At 42.3% G+C, this 21811-nt stretch overlaps 1 protein-coding gene across 1 annotated transcript in view; it reads left to right on the top strand.

Moving 5' to 3' along the window:
- Positions 1 to 21811, top strand: part of LOC130293305 (sarcoplasmic reticulum histidine-rich calcium-binding protein-like) — a 50684-nt gene that overhangs the window by 24683 nt on the left and 4190 nt on the right. Inside the window, exons 2-4 of the mRNA XM_056541830.1 lie at positions 9578 to 9672; positions 12120 to 12188; positions 13054 to 13108. Coding sequence (XP_056397805.1) covers positions 9578 to 9672; positions 12120 to 12188; positions 13054 to 13108 — 219 coding nt within the window. The remainder of the gene's footprint in view (positions 1 to 9577; positions 9673 to 12119; positions 12189 to 13053; positions 13109 to 21811) is intronic.

The following is a 21811-nucleotide window of genomic DNA, read 5'->3' as shown; positions in this document are numbered from 1 at the left end:
AAAGACCCCCCCCCCCTTTTTTATTTTCTTGCGCCAAATAGTTACAGTTCTGCGCCACTTTTGCCAGGCTATGCACCAAAATTGCAAACCCCAGAAAAAACCTGCAGGGCAAGCTATATCTGAGGAAGAAAAAAACGAAGAAAAAAAATTATACGGGTGTGTAGGTGACCCAATAAAAGCTTTAGGACTTTAAAAATGAGTGCTGCAAAAAAAAAAATGATGATGTACAATTAATAAAAAATAAAAAAAATATTGGTCCTTAAGGGCAAAACTTTATCAGTTTCAACATGAAGCGTGCAAACCTTGCAGAAAACCAACGTACACAGTTTTTAATATATATCGATAAAAAATGTTTTATTTTTTTTACTGCGACGAGCTTTGAATATCCCCCTTAGGGTTTTTTAACTGGCGTTTTTTATTTATTTATTTTTTTTTGGTTGCAAAACTACCACTGCGGTTTTTAAGCCAAAGTCAGAAGTGTATCCAGTAGGAAGGAGTAGTATAAGTCCTTCCTTTATATTTTTCATTCCTTTTTTAAAGGGGTACTACCGTGCTGACCACTTATCCCCTATCTAAAGGGTAGGGGATAAGTTGCCTGATCGCTGGGGACCCCCGCGATCTCGCACGCAGCACCCCGCTGTCATCAGGCCCCGGAGCGAACATCCGCTCTGGGACTGATGACGGGGCCGATGATCGTGACGTCACAGCTCCGCTCCCGTGTGACATCACGCTACGCCCCCTGCCATAGACTTACATTGAGGGGGCGGAGCGTGACATCACATGGGGCGGAGCCGTGACATCGCGATACTCCGGCCCGTGATCGGCAGTCATCAGACCCGGAGCGATGTTCGCTCCGGGGCCTGATGAGAGCAGGGGTGCAGTGTGCGAGATCGCGGGGGTCCCCAGCGATCAGGCAACTTATCCCCTATCTAAAGTTGTCAGCACGGTAGTACCCCTTTAATACACTTCTGACTTTGGATCAAAAACTGCAGTGGCAATATTCCAAAAAACAACAATAAAAAAACATGTGGAAACCTAGCCTTCCAATGGCCATAGACAAAGATGAATGTTATAGACCTTATATCTTTCCAAGGCATACGTTCCTAACATTGGAAACAAGGGCAGCTGAGTTGTTTTTAACTTCTGGTGACCATATAAGTAACGTGTAGTCACTAGAATGCCTTGTCGACTCTTTGGGTATTTAGCCTTCTCAATGACATGTTCACGATTTCCTTCAACTCTCCAAGTATGGTAGTATTTCCAATGAACTTGACCTCTATGAACATCATATCTCTAAGCTATCTGTAGCAGGGGTGGACATAGCTCAGGGTCTCTGTGCAATAAAAGTATGTGAACCCCTTGTTATGTTTTTAGAAGGTGGAGTGTTTGACAGAGCTCCTTTTTAGCAAATCCTATAATTTTTCTGGTGGATTATAATCCAACAGCTATGGACCATCGCCATCACTAAAAAGGTTGTCTAGGATAGGAAATAAAACAGCTTCACGCTTGTCTATGGGCTGTGTCTGGTACTGCAATTTAGCTCATTTAAAGGGGTACTCCTGTAAAAAAAATTTAAATCAACTGGTGCCAAAAAGTTAAACAGATTTCTAAATTACTTCTATTTAAAAATCTTAATCTTTCTAGTACTTATCAGCTGCTGTATAGTACAGAGGAAGTTCTTTTCTTTTTGAATTTCTTTTCTGTCTGACCACAGTGCTCTCTGCTGGCACCCCTGTCCATGTCAGGAACTGTCCAGAGCAGGAGCAAATCCCCATAGGAAACCTCTCCTGCTCTGGACAGTTCCTGACATGGACAGAGGTGTCAGCAGAGAGCACTGTGGTCAGACAGAAAGGAAATTCAAAAAGAACTTCCTCTGTAGTATACAGCAGCTGATAAGTACTGGAAGGATTAAGATTTTTAAATAGAAGTAATTTACAAATCTGTTTAACTTTCTGGCACCAGTTGATTTAAAAAAAAAAAAAAAAGTTTTCTACCGAAGTACATTAAGGTCACGAGAGTTCAGGTTGCGGGGCTGGAAAGGGGGAGGAGTAAAGAGGGTCTATATTCAGCAACTAATAAGTACTGGAAGGATTAAGATTTTTTAATAGAAGTCATTTACAAATCTGTTTAACTTTTTGGCAAATGTAAATGAATGCTGAGCTGCAATACCACTTACAGCCTGTGGACCAGTCTATGACTGTTTTTGGTAAGAAGCAGTGTTGTACTACCTCTATATCTGTCCTTTCTATGCAATAAAGAAGACGGTAAGAAGTGTTATTATGTTTTTAACATGGAGATGGCACTATGTTCAGCTATATCATTGCTTTGATCTCATATTCCTCATATCACTCATGTTAATGCCACTTTAAGGTGCGATATTTAGGAACACAATGCAGCGTGCCATCGAGGTATTATGACTGAGGCAAATCTAAAGGTTTACAAACTGGATTCCACTAGAGGCCGAAATATTTACTGGGATATGAAGTGCACATTGTGTTTCTCAACATTGTACTTGTTCTCCTTTCTGACCAAAGAAAACATCAGCTGCTACAGGATGGTTCCAGACTAAAGGTAAATGTGACCCTTTCAGGGGCCGACTGACGCTAGAACATTCCTACCCACTCGGGGCATGGGGCACCTGTGCGGGTCCTCATCACTTATATAGAATGGGCTCCTCTTCTCCAGGAGTGGCATAGTAACCCATGAGCTGCCTCTATGGCTCGTGTACCCTCCGCTCCACAGTATTACGTTACCGTGACTCTTATGGCAACAGTCAATATAGGAAAGATGTGGTGGCATATGACAAGTGCAACACATAGCTGACAACCTTACACTATTCCACCAGAATAATATAACTAAACTAAGATAAGGTGTTAAAGGGGTTATCCAGGAAAAAACTTTTTTTTTTATATATCAACTGGCTCCAGAAAGTTAAACAGATTTGTAAATTACTTCTATTAAAAAATCTTAATCCTTCCAGTACTTATGAGCTGCTGAAGTTGAGTTGTTCTTTTCTGTCTAAGTGCTCCCTGATGACATGTGTCGCGGGAAGCGCCCAGTTTAGAAGAAAATCCCCATAGCAAACCTCTTCTACTCTGTGCAGTTCCTGAGACAAGCAGAGATGTCAGCAGAGAGCACTGTCGTCAGACAGAAAAGAACAACTCAACTTCAGCAGCTGATAATTTTTGAAAAGATTAAGAATTTTTAAAAGAAGTAATTTACAAATCTGTTTAACTTTCCGGAGCCAGTTGATATATAAAAAAAAAAAAAAAAAAAAGTTTTTTTCCTGGAATACCCCTTTAATACCAAGACCCATTTCCAACTTAACTTCCAAATTAATATGACATCAGGAATGTAGGAAGAATAACATAAAAAAGTAGAGAGCTCTACATATAGATATTGCAGAGGATGTAGAACTAATTTTGCTACATAATTGTGTATATGTTCTGTGGCTGCATTATGTCATTTACAGGGATAAAGCTGCAACATTTGTTTATTTATTTATTCATTTTTTTTTTGTTGTTGTTTTTTTGGGGGGGGTTAGTAACTAGTCTATGTTATGATTAATATTTCATACCCTAATTGAATGCAAGTGCATTGTTAAAGGGTTTCTCTGCTTTACATAACCTCGTTTTGCTGCACAACTCCCCAAAATATAATTCTTATTATTGGGGCCCCCTGCGATCTATGGGAGAGGACCCGGCGCTCAGTTAGGACCTGAGTACAGCTCTTGGCAGCTCTCCCATAGGAATGAATGGTGCGCGTGCCGTTTACTGGTAGACGACATGCACTCCTCAGTGCGAGCACCAGGGTGCCGTAACGGTGATCGTAGGAGGGGACCCCAGCGGTCGGACCCCCACTATCAGCTACTTATCCCCTATCTTTTGGATAGGGGATATGTTATTTTTTGTACTCCTTTAGGGTATGTTCACACTGCGGAATTCCCGCAGAATTCTGTGAGCAAAGAAAGGAAAATGGAATTCCGCGCAGTGAACATTCCCATCATATCGGCAGAATTTCAGCAATGGACAATTCTGTACTGCATAGCTGCATAGCTGTCAATGGTGACGGTTCAGTGCCCCGCGGTCCTACCATCAAAGTATCTTCGGCGGTGGCCGCATGACAGAATCTCCGCGAGTGGAGATTCCGCAGTGTGAACATACCCTTAAAGGGGTACTACGTTGCTCAGCGTTTGGAACAAACTGTTCCGAACGCTGGAGCCGGGAGATTGTGATGTCATAGCCCGCCCCCTAATTAGGTCATGCCCCGCCCCCTCAATGCAAGTCTATGGGAGGGGGCGTGGCAGCCATCTTGCCCACTCCCATAGACTTGCATTGAGGGGGCGGGGCGTGACGGCATGAGGGGGTGGGGCTATGACATCACAAGCTCCTGGCGCCGGCTCCAGCGTTCAGAACAGTTTGTTCCAAACGCTGAGCAGCGGAGTACCCCTTTAAGCAACAAGTGTTTGATTTCCCTGCAGCACCACCACAGGGGAAACAAAGCATAGCATGATGCCTATTGACACTCCCAGTTCGAATTGTTCCTCTGTGTTAAAAGGGTTACTATCATTTAAGAAAAACTCATAACATGTTGGCCAGACATGTGAAAAGTTTTGATCGCACCAGGTCTCAGGAGTCAGATCGCTAGTTATAAGCCGCGGATGTGCCCAGGATGGCGTTTGACTCCCCCGACAGGCCACCAGATCCAACCTTTTCTCTGCATACAGTAGACTTATATAGTTAGAAAGTCGGATTTGGGGGTAAGCCACGTGCTGCCACAAATTTCCCTGGCTTATAACTAGCGATCACAGCAGGTCTCAGGAGTAAAAAATCTTTTGACATGTTGCCCTGACATATCTAAATTTTTTTTTGTTTTTTTAAATTATACTTTTTTATTTTTGTGTTAGTAAGCAATACATGCAGATTAGTAGAGAGATAACATAACATATTTCTTCTCATCTCCTATTAACTGAAATGTTAAATATTGATAATATTAATTAAAAATAGTAGAAAAACAAGAAGGAGAAAAAAAGAGAAAAGAAATGTCAGAAAAAGGGAATAAAGAAATAAGAAGAATAAAGGAAATATAGAGAAAGTAACGAGCCTTTCACCAATGCTTTTAGCTGCTACTTATTTCTCGAGTCAAATAATTGAATCCATTTAATCCAGTTATCATTAAACTGTGAGAGGCGATAATGAGCGGAGGCGATTGAGCGCTCCATTTAGCAGTTAGCGTGTGTGCCGTTAATAATTTGATATACATTCAGAAGCTCAACACATTTCCAATTGGTGGCTATTTTTAGCTTAGATACTGTTAAAAAAATAATTCTAAAATAGTTATGTCTGATAAGTGCATGTCTTCTAGGCCGATATGTAATAGGACTACTTCCGGTCCGCAGGGAAGGGAGCTACCTGTTATATTGCACAACAATGTATTTATTTGCTTCCATAAGGGTCTTATTACCACCAGTATAGTCATTTCCTATTGACTTCTAAATGAGAAATACAGTTAGAATCTCTTATAGGTAGAATGAAAACTTTCCCCCATTGCTCTACTGTATAGGGAAGGACTTACGTAATTCTCTTTCCCATTTCTGGCATGGAGAGTTTTTTTTTTTTAAATGATACTAACCCTTTAAAGGGGTAAGACATCTTATCCCCTATCCAAAGGAAAGGGAATAAGATGCCTGATCGCGGGGGTCCCGCCGCTGGGGACCACCATGATCTTGCATGCAGCACCCCGTTAGAATCAGTCCCCGGAGCGTGTTCGCTCCGGGTCTGATTACTGGCGATCACGGGGACGGAGCATTGTGAGGTCACGGCTCTGCCCCCGTGTGATGTCACGCTTTGCCCCCTCAATGCAAGCCTATGGGAGGGGGCGTGACAGCTGTCACGCCCCCTCCCATAGGCTTGCATTGAGGGGGCAAAGCGTGAAATCACACGGGGGCAGAGCCGTGATATCACTATGCTCCGACCCCGTGATCGCCAGTAATCAGACCCGGAGCGAACATGCTCCGGGGACTGATTCTAACGGGGTGCTGCATGCAAGATCATGGTGGTCCCCAGCGGCGAGACCCCCGCGATCAGGCATCTTATTCCCTTTCCTTTGGATAGGGGATAAGATGTCTTACCCCTTTAAAGGGTTAGTATCATTTAAAAAAAAAAACTCTCCATGCCAGAAATGGGAAAGAGAATTACGTAAGTCCTTCCCTATACAGTAGAGCAATGGGGGAAAGTTTTCATTCTACCAATAAGAGATTCTAACTGTATTTCTCATTTAGAAATCAATAGAAAATGACTATACTGGTGGTAATAAGACTAATTCTAACGGGGTGCTGCGTGCAAGATCACAGTGGTCCCCAGCGGCGGGACCCCCACGATCAGGCATCTTATCCCCTATCCTTTGCATAGGGGATAAGATGTCTTAGCACCGGAGTACCCCTTTAAAATTCTCTCCAGCCATTTCCAAGTCATATGCACAAAAAAAAAAAAAAAAAAAGCCTCCTTTGCCTTGAGGCGTTTTACTCATGCACATGGGAATGTAGTTTGAAGACGACTAAAATGAAAGGTATGTTTGCGGGATGAATGAGAGCGCCAGTGTCAGTGAAGCTCCTGGGTCCCAGCGCAAAATCTGTAATAGACCATCATCTACCAACTCGTATCTTCTCATGTGGCAGAGGGTCCATAAAAGCTATATAAGCTATATATTTTTTTACAAATCACTCTGATTTTGCTCATATTGAAGCATGTTGCCTATTTTACTGTTATGCTTTAATACCATAATAGTATAGAATATCGCATAAAACATCACACTGCATTTCTGACTAGTGTTGGGCGCGAATATTTGAATTTAGAATTATTGCAAATTCGCAAATATTGCGAATATATTCGCTATATATTTGAAATTACGAATATTCGCTTTTTTGTGGGCCAATTAGAATGATACAAATACACTTGTCAGAGGTTATCAACAACATCCCTAGCAACCAATAGTAAAGCTGCCCACCCCCTCACTGTTTTCTTCCTGGAATACGCGAATATAACAAATTCGCAAAATTCGCAAATATAGGACGAATATTCGTCTGTATATTCACGAAATATCGCAAATTCGAATATGGCCAATGCCGCTCATCACTATTTCTGAAAGCATCTCTATATTAGAAAGTGAGAATCCGCCCGTTTCTCACTACTGAAACTGCTAAAACTCTCATTATTGCTTTGATTCACTCCCGCCTCGACTACTGTAACTCTTTACTAATAGGCCTTCCTTTCTCCAAACTCTCTCCTCTCCAGTCCATCCTTAATTCCACAGCCAGACTCATCTTCCTCTCCAGCCGCTACACCGACGCCTCCTCCCTGTGCCAGTCACTACACTGGTTACCAATTCAGTCCAGAATACAGTATAAAATCCTCAGTCTCACACACAAAGCTCTCCACAATGCTGCACCTCCCTACATCTCCTCTCTCATCTCCGTCTACCATCCTACACGTTCTCTCCGATCTGCTAATGATCTCACACTAACATCTTCTATAATCCGAACTTCTCACTCCCGTCTCCAAGACTTCACTCGTGCTGCATCGGTTCTCTGGAATGCTATCCCTCAATCCCTCAGACTCAACAACATCCATAGTTTCAAACGTGGCCTAAAAACACATCTCTTCAGACAGGCCTACAACAGTCTCTAATTGGCCTCAACATATCCTCAATATATCCCCAACATATCCTCAACATATCCTCAACATATCCCCAACATATCCCCAACATATCCTCAACATATCCTCAACATTTCCCCAACATATCCCCAACATATCCCCAACATATCCCCAACATATCCTCAACATATCCCCAACATATCCTCAACATATCCTCAACATATCCCCAACATATCCCCAACATATCCCCAACATATCCCCAACATATCCTCAACATATCCTCAACATTTCCCCAACATATCCCCAACATATCCCCAACATATCCCCAACATATCCCCAACATATCCCCAACATATCCCCAACATATCCCCAACATATCCTCAACATATCCTCAACATATCCTCAACATATCCTCAACATATCCCCAACATATCCCCAACATATCCTCAACATATCCTCAATTTATCTCCAACATGTCCCCAACATATCCTCAACATATCCTCAACATATCCCCAACATATCCCCAACATATCCTCAACATATCCCAACATATTCCCAACATATCCCCAACATATCCTCAACATATCCCCAACATATCCCCAACATATCCCCAACATATCCCCAACATATCCCCAACATATCCTCAACATATCCCCAACATATCCCCAACATATCCCCAACATATCCTCAATTTATCCCCACACCTCTTGTTTGAATAGTTATTGTGTAATTTTATGTCTGATACTTGTCTTTGTTTGTACCCCATAATTGTAAGCGCTGCGGGATCTGTAGGCGCTATATAAATAAATAAAATAAAATAAAACAAAAATCTGTCCTAACTCTGCAATAGTAACTCTGCCTACCAATGAGACAGGTTTTTGGATTTAGTAATATATGGACCAAATTCAAGCGTTTTCAATTTTTGGGAAGCATATTTGGTCCCTTTGAAATTTTTGACTCTCTTACTGTAAGATCCATATTTAGGAGACATTTAACTTCAACAGTGGTCCCTCAAGTTACAATATGAATTGGTTCCAGGACGATCATTGTATGTTGAAACCATTGTATGCTGAGACCATAACTATATGGAATCCTGGTAATTGGTTCAGAAGCCACCAAAATGTCATCCAAAAATAGGAAAAAGGGAGGATGAAAGAAAAATAAGTAGATAACTAATATAGATAAAGCAAATCCTTACATATAAAAGTAAGAAAGATCTGCTGGGAGCTGTAATCACTGTCTATGTAGAGGACAGGAGCTTCTTCCGGGTCCTGTACAGTACACAGTGTCCTAAAATATGTAGCCGCCCTCATCTGGTGTCCAAAGGAGCCGCTAACCCTGGCACAGGTAACGAGTAGTACAGAACATATATTGTATGTTGAATATATCTTAAAGGGGTACTCCGGCGCTTAGACATCTTATCCCCTATCCAAAGGATAGGGGATAAAATGCCTGATCGTGAGGGTCCCGCCGCTGGGGACCCCCGTGATCTTGCACGCCGCACCCCGTTAAAATCAGTCCCCGGAGCGTGTTCACTCCGGTTCTGATTACTGTTGATCACGGAGCCAGAGCGTTGTGACGACAAGGCTCTGCCCCCTCAATGCAAGCCTATGGGAGGGGGCGTGGCAGCCGCCATGCCCCCTCCCATAGACTTGCATTGAGGGGGCGGGGCGTGACGTTACGCACTTTCGCTCGCGTGGTCGGGATCAGAAGCCTCCAGCATTGCCAGAAGCCGTTAAGGTGGGTGCTACAGCCGAGATCCCGGGGGTCCCCAGCAGCGGGACCCCCCGCGATCTGACATCTTTTCCCCTATCCTTTGGATAGGGGATAAGATGTCTAGGGGCGGAGTACCCCTTTAACCTAAGGCCATTGTAAGTTGAAGGACCACTTTATAGCTGCCAATAACTGTACTTTTGCCATTAAAGATGACGATGATGACGACGATGATGATGACGATGATGATGACGAAGATGATGAATACAAAGCAGGGTCACTGTGCCACTACTGTGCATTCTGCAAGGTAATCTATGTAATTTTTGTACACCTTTATACTGGGGGCGCTGCTCACTTTTAGATAATGATAACTGTTTTTTGATCTACATGAAGGAGAAAATACTAATTATACTCCATTTTAGTTGTTCTGTGTAGAGTGCATGTAAGTGTCAGGCTGCGTCTGTGCCGTACAGACTCGGCCTACAGCTGACGAACAGGAAGTGATGTCAGAATGAGGGCTGTCTTTATGAAGACCTCTGCTGCACAGCCAAGAAATATGCATGAAGAGGGGATATCCTAACTGCCGCCCCTCAAGACCCAAAACCTTCCCATATTCCTTAAGAATGACAGACACACGCCTTCTTTACCGTGAGGACTGTGAATTTATGGAACGGTGTACCTCAGGAACTGGTCACAGCAGGAACAATTAACAGCTTTAAAACAGGGTTAGATACATTCCTGGAACAAAATAACATTAATGCTTATACAGAATTATAAAACTACATCCCTTCCCCTTATCCCCTTACACCCTTCCCTTCAATTCCCTGGTTGGACTTGATGGACATATGTCTTTTTTCAACCATACTAACTATGTAACTATGTAACATTGATTGGGTACCAGGACCACAGCACACCCACTTTTATTTACACAACAATTTAAACATTGTTTAACAAAATTAACCTTCTCCCTTATGAACATCATACAACCAAACCAAATACAAAACACTTTAAAGGGGTACTCCACCCCTAGACATCTAGGATAGGGGATAAGATGTCTGATCGCGGGGGTCCCGCCACTGGGGACCCCCACAATAAAGCATGCGGCACCCACCTGTTTCTGCTCCGGAAGCGCTGGAGGGTCTGGGTCCCGACCACAGGAACGGAAGTCCGTGACGTCACGACTCCGCCCCCGTGTGACGTCACGCCCCGCCCCCTCAATGCAAGTCTATGGGAGGGGGCGTGACGGCACCACTAAGGACTTGAAGGCACCACTAAGTTAAAGGGGGCCTCCTACTTACCCCCAGCCATGCATCACCAAGCCCGGGGGGCACCAATTATCGGAGACCCACAACCCTCCCTGGAGGCCCCCATGCCCGCAGGGAATTATCCACCAGGCTGGGTATCGTCCCCGGCCTTAACTCAAACCACCTTTCCAGCTGCCACAATGACCATACATCGGCTGTCCGGGCATTCTGAGAGTTGTAGTTTTGCAACATCTGGAGATCCACAGTTTGGAGACCACTGACTTAAACTGTATAAACCTTGGAAACTTGAATTTGAAGAAGCAGAGTGCAAAAGTGAACAGCCCTGGTACATTAAATGACCATAAAAGTAAATTTTACTGATGTGGTCTGAATCATAATGTAGTTTGGCGAAATAAGCCACATATATATATATATATATATATATATATATATATATATATATACTGTATGTATATAGAGGACAGGGAAATTATGTTTTCACAAATGAATGTATAATGACATAACTGTCTATATCAGGAAAATAAATTGTCTTGCTTTATTCAGGAATCCACATTAAAGGGGTACTCCGGTGGAAAACATTTTTTTTTTTTTAAATCAATTGGTCCAGAGTAGAACTGTTTAAGAACTGTCCAGAGTAGAAGAAAATCCCCATAGCAAACATATGCTGCTCTGTACAGTTCCTAAAATGGACAGAGATGTCAGCAGAGAGCACTGTGCTCGTGATGTCAGCAGAGAGCTCTGTGTTCCATGAAGAAAATAATTTCCTCTGTAGTATTCAGCAGCTAATAAGTACTGGAAGGATTAAGATTTTTTAATAGAAGTAATTAAAAAATCTGTTTAACTTTGTGGCACCGGTTGATTTAAAAAAAGATTTAAAAAAAGGTTTTCCACCGGAGTACTCCTTTAAGGGTAGGGTCACACAGTGCGTATACACAGCATCTTTTATGCTGTATTCTTCTATGATCAGACGCACAGGACCCCTCTTTCCCAGTAATACTTAAAGGAGTTCTGCAGTGAAAGATAAAGCAAAGGATAAGGGATAAGTTATGGATCGCGGGGGGTCCGAGCGATGGGCCGCCCTACGATCTCCTGAACGGGGCCCTGGCAGTCTGCTGGAAGGGGGTGTGTCGACCCACGCACGGAGCGGCGGGCGACACGTTACCTCCATGTATGTCAGAGAGATACAAGGATGGGGCCTGTCGGCCGCAGCTTCCTACAGGGGTCAGAACGGCCGCTTCCGGCAGACTGCCGGGGCCCCATTCAGGAGATCGCTGGGGGTTCAAGCAGTCGGCCCCCCATGACTTTTAATTGCACTACACCTGTAAGGGAAGCCCAGGTAAAAATGACCTCTGTTATCACTACTATTGGTTTAGATCACAGAGAAGTGTGTATAATATAATAATGTGTGTTTTGTATGTGTTCTTTATTCCCTTTGCCCTGTCCTATAATTAAACCATTTTACCCTATATTTCCTCCATTCCTACCCCAGCACTGCGGAGACTGTGATAAATGCCCCTGTGAAGAAAAGGATAAGAGCGAACATTGTAAAAACTGCGAGGTGAGTCTGCTCATGTACTCGGAAGTACATTAATACAAGCAGTTACCTTATCTGTGCATAAAGGCCCCTTTGGCTCCACTTATTTTATGGTATTCATCCTTAAAGGGGTACTCCACTGAAAAAGATTTTTTTTATTTATTTAATTTTTTTTTTTTTTTTAAATCAACTGGTGCTGGAAAGTTAAACAGATTTGTAAATTACTTCTGTTTAACAATCTTAATCCTTCCAGTACTTATCAGCTGCTGTATGCTCCACAGGAAGTTCTTTTCTCTTGTTTTTGAATTTCCTTTCTGTCTGACCACAGTGCTCTCTGCTGACACCTCTGTCCATGTCAGGAACTGTCCAGAGCAGGAGAGATTTGCTATGGGGATTTGCTCCTACTCTGGACAGTTCCGGACATGGACACAGGTGTCAGCAGAGAGCTCTGTGGTCAGACAGAAAAGAAATCCAAAGAGAAAAGAACTTCCTGTGGAGCATACAGCTGATAAGTACTGGAAGGATTAAGATTTTTAAATAGAAGTAATTTACAAGTCTTTTTAACTTTCTGGCACCAGTTGATTTAAAAAAAAAATGTTTTCCAGAGGAGTACATCTTTAATATATGCTTTATATAAGATCGGGTCAAGGATTATTCATAGTATTCAGAATATTGGGCGGACTAGATGGGCCAAATGATTCTTTTCTGCCGATACATTCTATGTTTCAATGTAACAATAAAAAAAACTTTTATGATGATTATGACTATGGTATATGCATAGCCTTTTGCACCACCTAGTGGTTAATATTAGTATAGCAGGGCTGATTTGTATAGAGATGATGTGAACATTTTCTCAAGTGATTTTTTTATTTTTACATTTTTTTTCCAGCATTGCCAGTTTTGCTATGTGTGCCCAGTTATATGTGAGACAGCCTGCAAGCCTGGTAAGTCACCCACAGGGTAATACTGGCCAACCTGAGGACCAAATGTTTGACAGACATAAAACATATAACCTGATCCGAATTATAACCAATTCCCATTTGTACGCTTTTCTTGGCAGAAGATCAAGGAGATAAAGTTTCCCCCCCTAGAGCACTAGAAGGATTCTCCAAAAATAAGCTAACTACAGGGTGTCCTGCTATAGAGACCCGCAGGGATCAGCTGACCGACTTAAAGGGGTACTCCGGTGGAAAAACTTCTTTTTTTTTTTTAACCAACTGGTGCGAGAAAGTTAAACAGATTTGTAAATTACTTCTATTAAAAAATCTTAATCATTCCAGTACTTATTAGCTGCTGAATACTACAGAGGAAATTCTTTTCTTTTTGGAACACAGAGCTCTCTGCTGACATCACAAGCACAGTGCTCTCTGCTGACATCTCTGTCCATTTTAAGAACTGTCCAGAAAATCCCCACAGCAAACATATGCTGCTCTGGACAGTTCCTAAAATGGACAGAGATGTCAGCAGAGAGCACTGTGTTCGTGATGTCAGCAGAGAGCTCTGTGTTCCAAAAAGAAAACCATTTCCTCTGTAGTATTCAGCAGCTAATAAGTACTGGAAGGATTAAAAAAAAGTATAGAAATTATTTACAAATCTGTTTAACGTTCTGGCACCAGTTGATTTAAAAAAAAAAAAAAAAAAAAAGTTTTCCACCGGAGTACCCCTTTAATGGGGGTACTTCATTGCTTAAAAACATTTCCCCTATCCGCAGTGCGGTTGGCACACACTGGAAACCCATGTGATCAAACATTTATCCCCCTATCCTTTGGATAAAGGATACATTTCTACATCAGTGTTTCCCAAACAGGGTACCTCCGGCTGTTGCAAAACTACAACTCCCAGCATGCCCGGACAGCCAAAGGCTGTCCGGGCATGTTGGGAGTTGTAGTTTTGCAACAGCTGGAGGCATCCTGGTTGGGAAACACCATTCTAAGTGCTTGAGTACCCCTAATGTAGTAAAGTTAGCAAGCCCCTTCACAATAAACCACGCACCAACGGTGCTAGGTCCTGCCAACATGGTAAAAGAGGCGCAGATTGCCAGTGCCAGGTGCAGACTTCAAAAGCTTCCCCCTCTATTTGTTCAGAGGAAAGCAGTCAGCCCACCATATATTCCAAGTGTTGGGCATTCAGCATGACTGCCCAAAAAAGCCTTCAGTACTCTGGAAACAAGCAGAGTATTATTAGTGCTGCCAGATGGCAGTATCACTCATTGGTGCTGCCTCTTGCTGATGAAGCAATTTAAAGGAGTACTCCGGTGGAAAACTTTTTTTTATTTTTATTTTTTTTAAATCAACTGGTGCCAGAAAGTTAAACAGATTTGTAAATGACTTCTATTAAAAAATCTTAATCCTTCCAGTACTTTTTAGGGGCTGTATACTACAGAGGAAATTCTTTTCTTTTTGGATTTCTCTTTTGTCACGACCACAGTGCTCTCTGCTGACCTCTGCTGTCCATTTTAGGAACTTTCCAGAGCAGAAGCAAATCCCCATAGCAAACATACAGTTCCTAAAATGGACAGCAGAGGTCAGCAGAGAGCACTGTGGTCGTGACTGAAGAGAAATCCCAAAAGAAAAGCATTTCCTCTGTAGTATACAACCGCTAATAAGTACTGGAAGGGTTAAGATTTTTTTTAATAGAAGTAATTTACAAATGTGTTCAACTTTCTGGCACCAGTTGATTTAAATAAAAAAAAAAAGTTTTTCCACCGGAGTACCCCTTTAATGGTAGAAAAAAGACCCTTGGTCTATTCCAGGTAAGCGGCCATCTTGAATAGGCAATCTTTCTGTGCAGACCCTATCTAAGGGTCTCTGTATGCCTGGGCTATACACAGGGCAATGGTCTTCGGTCTTGGTTTTTTCTCTTTTCTCTCGTTTCCTTCGGCTGGAGAGGTGTAAGGTAAGTTTACATGGTGGAATAGCTGCAGGTGCCAGCAGAACATGCCGCCCCTAGGACCGCTCGGAGGTGCGCCGTTTCTATAAGAAAGAATTGACAAGTCAGTTCTTTCTGCAAATGCCAGAATTTGAATTTCCACCCCACATGTTTCCGGAGTGAAAATACTGCTGTGTGCACAGTGCAGCAGAATCCCGTTGAAAACAATGGGAGTCTGCCGCAATGGAATTTCTGAGCTGAATTTTTCCGCTTGATTCCGCTTAAAAATTTTGTCGTGTGAATGGGGCTTAAGGCTCTTTTCCCACCACGTTTGTTGTGCATATTTGCTGTATGCATTGGGAAACCTCGCATTACATAGACTAACATATCCACAGACCCCCATCACTCGATGGAAGCCAAAAGAATGTTATTTTGGCTTCATCAGGTGTTCTTTTTACATCCGAGGTATATGTCAAGGAGCCCCCCGATGTATACTGCCGCAGGATATAAAATCAATCACATGTTCCATGTAAGTCAGAGGTCTCCAAACGATGGCCCTCAAGATATTGCAAAACTACAACTCCCAGCAGGCTCGGACAGCCAACGGCTGTCCGGGCCTGCTGGGAGCTGTAGTTTTGCAACATCTAGACACCTATAGTTTGAAAACCACTGCTTTAAGTGATAACCTCTGAATCTCCTAAAAAGTATGCCTTCCTATATGTTGAAAGCCATATGATGTCAAAACTGATGGCAGGTTCTCCTTAAAGGGGTACTCCGGTGGAAAACTTAAAAAAAAAAAAAAAAAAATGAACTGGTGCCAGAAAGTTAAACAGATTTGTAAATTACTTCTATTAAAAAATCTTAATCCTTCCAGTACTTATTAGTTGCTGAATACTACAGAAAAAAATAATTTTCTCTTGGAACACAGAGCTCTCTGCTGACATCATGACCACAGTGCTCTCTGCTGACATCATGACCACAGTGCTCTCTGCTGACATCTCTGTCCATTTTAAGAACTGTCCCGAGTAGGAGAAAATCCCCTTAGCAAACATATGCTGCTCTGGACAGTTCCTAAAATGGACAGAGATGTCTGCAGAGAGCACTGTGCTCGTGATGCCAGCAAAGAGCACAGTGTTCCAAAAAGAAAAGAATTTCCTCTGTAGTATTCAGCAGCTAATAAGTACTGGAAGGATTAAAGGAAATATCCAGTGGTGAAAAACTTATCCCCTATCCTAAAGATAGGGGATAAGTTTCAGATCGCGGGGGTCCGACCGCTTGGGCTCCCCGCGATCTCCTGTACAGGGCCCCGTGGGAAGGGGGCGTGTTGACCACCGCATGAAGCGGCAGCTGACACGCCCCCTCAATACAACACTATGGCAGAGCCGGAGGCTCTGCCATAGCGATGTATTGAGGGGGCGTGTCGGCCGCCGCTTTGTGCGGTGGTCAACACGCTCTATCTGGCCAGCGAGCCAGGGCCCTGTACAGAGAGATTGCGGGGGGCCCCAGCAGTCGGACCTCCCCGCGATCTAAAACTTATCCCCCATCTTTAGGATAGGGGATAAGATTTTCACCACTGGACTACACCCTTTAAGATTTTTTAACAGACGTGATTTACAAATTTGCTTAACTTTCTGGCACCAGTCGATTTAAAAAAAATAAAGTTTTCCAGTGGAGTGCCCCTTTAAGGTTCCAATCATATGCACATCTTATGCCATAAATGTCTGATAGATGCAGGTCCCACTGCCTCCAGAATAAGAGTCCCCCATCCCCTGTTCTGCCTGACAAGGTGACCAATGGCCATGGCATCCTGGCAGGGACTTAAAGGAGAAGTAGCTGAGTTCACTGTGTTCCCCTCTTTCCATAACTCCCATAGAAGTGAATAGAGTTATGAGAACAGTGTGACACCTTGAGGGATGCCGTTTCCATTATCTCTATTCTAATCTCTAATTTACTCCAAATTTCCCCCAAAAATTTTGATTCTTCCTTCCCCTATCAGGGACGATAGAATCTGAAACGGCTTTCAAATCCCAAAAATTAAACCCCCAAAATGAATTTTAAAAGATTTGCTTATCTCTATTAGCCACCTATCTTTCCCATCCCTGTCTGGATGCCGTAGGCGGCAGCTGACAGGGGGTTGGAGGACCTCCATTCTGAAGATAGGACTTGCCTCCAGCAGACCCTTATGTCCCACCATGTGATGACCTATGAGCATATATTATGGTAAAACATGTTCTATTCGGATCAGATCCCCCCTTTAACCCAAGATCATCTGAGTCGCTTCATTTCCATCTGTGAGAACATCTCCTCTAGGTGCTACAGGCCAAAATCACTCATGTCGAATGAAAATAATGTTTTATCTTCAGCCTCTGGAAGCTACGCGAACGGCTAATATCAATAATCTTGACACGAAAATGAATGCTCTGGAGACATCTCCTATGAATTGGCAGAAATTACCGCTTTACGGCTGAAGAGAAGTTCTTTTAATGAGGCCCGTGTAATGGCGAGAGTCAAATCCCGCGACAAAGAGGATGAGAAATCCATTAACGCAATTGTCTCCTTCACCTTTTCAACACCAGCAAAATCCCTCTGTCACTTAATAAACGTGTTTTAATCTCATGGGCTGGTCATGAACTAATGTGTGTGTGGGCAGTAATTAGATTCAATGTATAAATATCACTTGCTCGTGTGTGTGGTTTGTTAGATAGCTGTTAGCAGCAGCGCCATCTACAGGCACTGTAGATGGCGCTGCCGCTAACAGCTATCTAACAAACCACACACACGAGCAAGTGATATTTATACATTGAATCTAATTAAAGTTACGATCTCTCTCTAGATATATATATATATATATATATATATATATGCAGACAAGGTAAGGCTGCTCACCACTCTCGCGTTTGCTGCACGATCTCGTGCTACGGACACCGGTACCGCTCCCGGCTTAATAGAAGTCACACAAGAAAACGTCCGGCACTCGGGAAGATGCAGGTAAAACTTGTCAATGGCTTTATTCACACGCTTAAAGGCAGGACACAATCTGACGCGTTTCGCACGCTCGGGTGCTTAGTCGTAGATAGGATTAAGCACCCAAGCGTGCGAAACACGTCAGATTGTGTCCTGCCTTTAAGCGTGTGAATAAAGCCATTGACAAGATTTACCTGCATCTTCCCGAGTGCCGGACGTTTTCTTGTGTGATATATATATATATATATATATATATATATATATATATATATATAGTAAATTAGAGTAGCAGTATTAGTCCAGTGATGCAGATGCAAATCAAAAAATGTTGCAGTATCTTGTAATACCTTTTTCATTGGACTAACAGAATTTTGTAGAGACAAGCTTTCGGGATTCCTCCCTTAAGGGAGGAATCCCGAAAGCTTGTCTCTACAAAATTCTGTTAGTCCAATAAAAAAGGTATTACAAGATACTGCAACATTTTTTTATTTGCATCTCTCTCTCTCTCTCTCTCTCTCTCTCTCTCTCTCTCTCTCTCTCTCTCTCTCTCTCTCTCTCTCTCTCTCTCTCTCTCTCTCTCTCTCTCTCTCTCTCTCTCTCTCTCTCTCTCTATATATATATACATATATATATATATATGCATATATATATATATACATATATATATGCATATATCATTTAATGTATTTATTAATTTATTCTTTATTTTATAAGGATATTTTATAATATCCTATATTATAAAAAAAATGATATTTAATATTTAAATGTATTTATTAATAACATTTATATTGCATAGAGGTATTTTATAATATCCTACATTACAAAGGTAGTTATTTATCATATTTAAATCCATTTATTAATTACATTTTTATTGTATTTGGGATATTTTATAATATCCTTTATTATAATATTAATATATATAAATATTATATATATATATATTTTTTTTTTTTAATGTATTTAATGATTTCATTTTAATTGCTATTAAAAAATCCTATGTTATAGAACCTAATTTATAGAAATGTCATATAAATCTTGGTCTTCAAGTTGCTGTTTATTAAAGACATCACTGCATTTTGCTTATATTATACTAATTACATTTTTACATTTTATATTGATGGACCATTTTCAGAATAAGCCATCAATACCTGATCTGTGGGGGGGTCTAATACCTAGCACCCTGCTGATCTGCTGCATTCGGACTGAACAGGAATCTGGTAGAATTAGTAGAAGACCCCCCCCCCCGTACAATGTACGGCGACCACACTGGTTTACTGTAGCTCTGCTGCTACTGAAGTGAATGAGCTGACCTGCAGTAACCTGCTTTGTTGCAAAAAAAAAAAAAAATCTCCTAAGTAGGGCTTCACCCTAGGGTTCCTATAGATGACAATGTTGTGCTTCACCCTAGGGTTCCTATAGATGGCAATGTTGTGCTTCACCCTAGGGTTCCTATAGATGGCAATGTTGTGCTTGTGGAGTTATACGTCTGCATCTTGTATGCCACAATATGGTACGTTCATAAGGCACTATATTGTCCTCTATATACCAAGAAACAGAAAACGGAGTCATTTGTATGCATAAAATGAAAATCTTTATTGAAAAATATAAAATTTCAAAAATATGCATAAAAGGAGGAATTCATACATTAAAAAAATGGGGGTGAGATCACCGGAATCTGCATATAATAATAGCATATAATAAAATTCAAGTAAATGTATCAAGGTATATATAGTATGGTCCCAAAGATACATAAAAATATTCAAATTGCAATATTCACACATGCATATGTAGGAGGTAGGTCCGCTCACACGATCCCCAGCACGATTTAACTCCAAATGAATAGCCAGACAGTAGAACAGCCAGTGGTAAATGATGAAAGCTTTATTCAGAACCAAGTAAAAAAATGCAAGGCAAGTGGTACAGCCAGCATAAAACCGCAACAGTAGAGAAGGCGTGGACGCGTTTCGGGTAAGACCCTTCGTCAATGAACACTCGAACTCAAATATAGTCAGGTATTTTTTTATGACTTTAACTATTTGATGGTACACGGTACTGTAGGTGTTAACAATTGTAACACTATCTTCATGAGTGGAACAGCCATACTTAATAGATTTATTTTTGGATCTCTATTTCTATTAAATACTTTGGATTTAGCTCTGTTGATAAGTTGTGAAGAGTAGCCCCTGTGTGCAAGACGATCACTCACCACAACCGATTCACTGTGGAAAAGCTCTTCCGAGGAGCAATTACGTTTAGCAAGTATGAATTCGCCTACAAGCACGCCAGAAACTGTATGCCTGGGATGACATGATTCAGCCCATAACAGGGAATTGCCGGCACTTGGCTTATGTTTGGTGAAAGTCTGCACACAGGAGCCACTGGCAGCCAATAAAATGTCCAGGAAAGGAGTCTGAATTGGATTGCTGGAAAAAGTGAACAACATGTTATAAGGATTATTGTAACACTCATGTTTCAGAAGACAGGAACACCGGTGGATGTGGATCCGCTGGACCTGTGTGGCAGATGTCTCGGACCATACCAGGGAGCGTAGTCTAAGGTGCCGCTGGTTTTCACCAGAGCCAGCTGCAAATCGAGATGGACTTGCTGCGGCAGGCGGCACCCAGGTCGCTACCACTGGCACGGCTAGACCACACAGGCGGCTGGGGAGATGCAAGGCACAGGAGGGATAAGGCAGCTCGTAGTCAGGATAGCAGAAGGTCAGGGCAGGCGGCACAGTAGTGTAGTCAGGACGTAGCAGGAGGTCAGTAGGCAGGCGGCAGAGGAGCAAGGTCAGGTCACAGAGCAAAGGATCAGATACACGGCATGGAAACTCTCAGGAATGCTTTCTCTCAGGCACAAGGCAACAAAGATCTGGCAGGGAAGTGTGGGAGGAGTTTATCAATGAGCCACAGGTGTACTACACTAATGGGCACACTGGCCCTTTAAATCTTAAAGCTCCGGGGCGCGCACGCGCCCTAGGGGATGCAGACTCGCGCACCTGAGCAGAGAGGCAGAGGCGGGGGCAGGAGAAGCACCCAATGAGTGACGGACTGGGGTTTGCATGCAGGCGCGTACCGCAATGCGAATCCCAGCCCCGTCGGCAGCAGCAGGTAGCGGGATCATGCGCTCACGGCCAGCGTGTGCGGCCGGAGCGCATAACGTAACAATTATTATCGATATCATCTACAAACTGGGTTGCTCTATTCTTGTCAGATGACCAAATAAGGACAATGTCATCCACATATCTTCCAAAGTAAACAATGTCTTTTTGAAAGGGATTAATATCACAGAAGACATAGTGTAATTCCCACCAGAAAACAAAAATGTTGGCTATAGATGGTGAGGCCTTCACACCCATTGAGGCACCGGCTCTTTTGTATTAAAAAAAAATACCCATCAAAGGAAAAAAAAGTTATGGGAAAGTAGGTATTTAAGAGCCTCCAACACTAAATATTGTAAATTGGTGCTATATGTGGAAAACTGAGCCATGATGTCAGAGACTGCTTGGATAGAAAGGGAATGCATATGGTAGCACAAAAGGCAATATATATATATATATATATATATATATATATATATATATATATATAACCAAATACTAAAGTGCATAAAACGACTGTCCTAGTTAAAATGCCATGTGCATAAAGTGCCAAAAGAGCCTATGTAAGGAATATAAATACTGCATAAGGGAGACCATACAGACCCAAACAGTGCAAGCGCTGTAGTAATGCAGGAACGCCCTTCAGCGCATATGATCTTCCCGGACAAAGGTCGTAACGTACATTGAATGCACAAAATGCACATTGGAGTGGTGC

Source organism: Hyla sarda, chromosome 10, assembly GCF_029499605.1.
Source record: "Hyla sarda isolate aHylSar1 chromosome 10, aHylSar1.hap1, whole genome shotgun sequence".
Taxonomy (NCBI): Eukaryota; Metazoa; Chordata; class Amphibia; order Anura; family Hylidae; genus Hyla; species Hyla sarda.
Note: the sequence above shows the minus strand (reverse complement) of the source record. Positions and strands in the feature narration are given on the sequence as shown.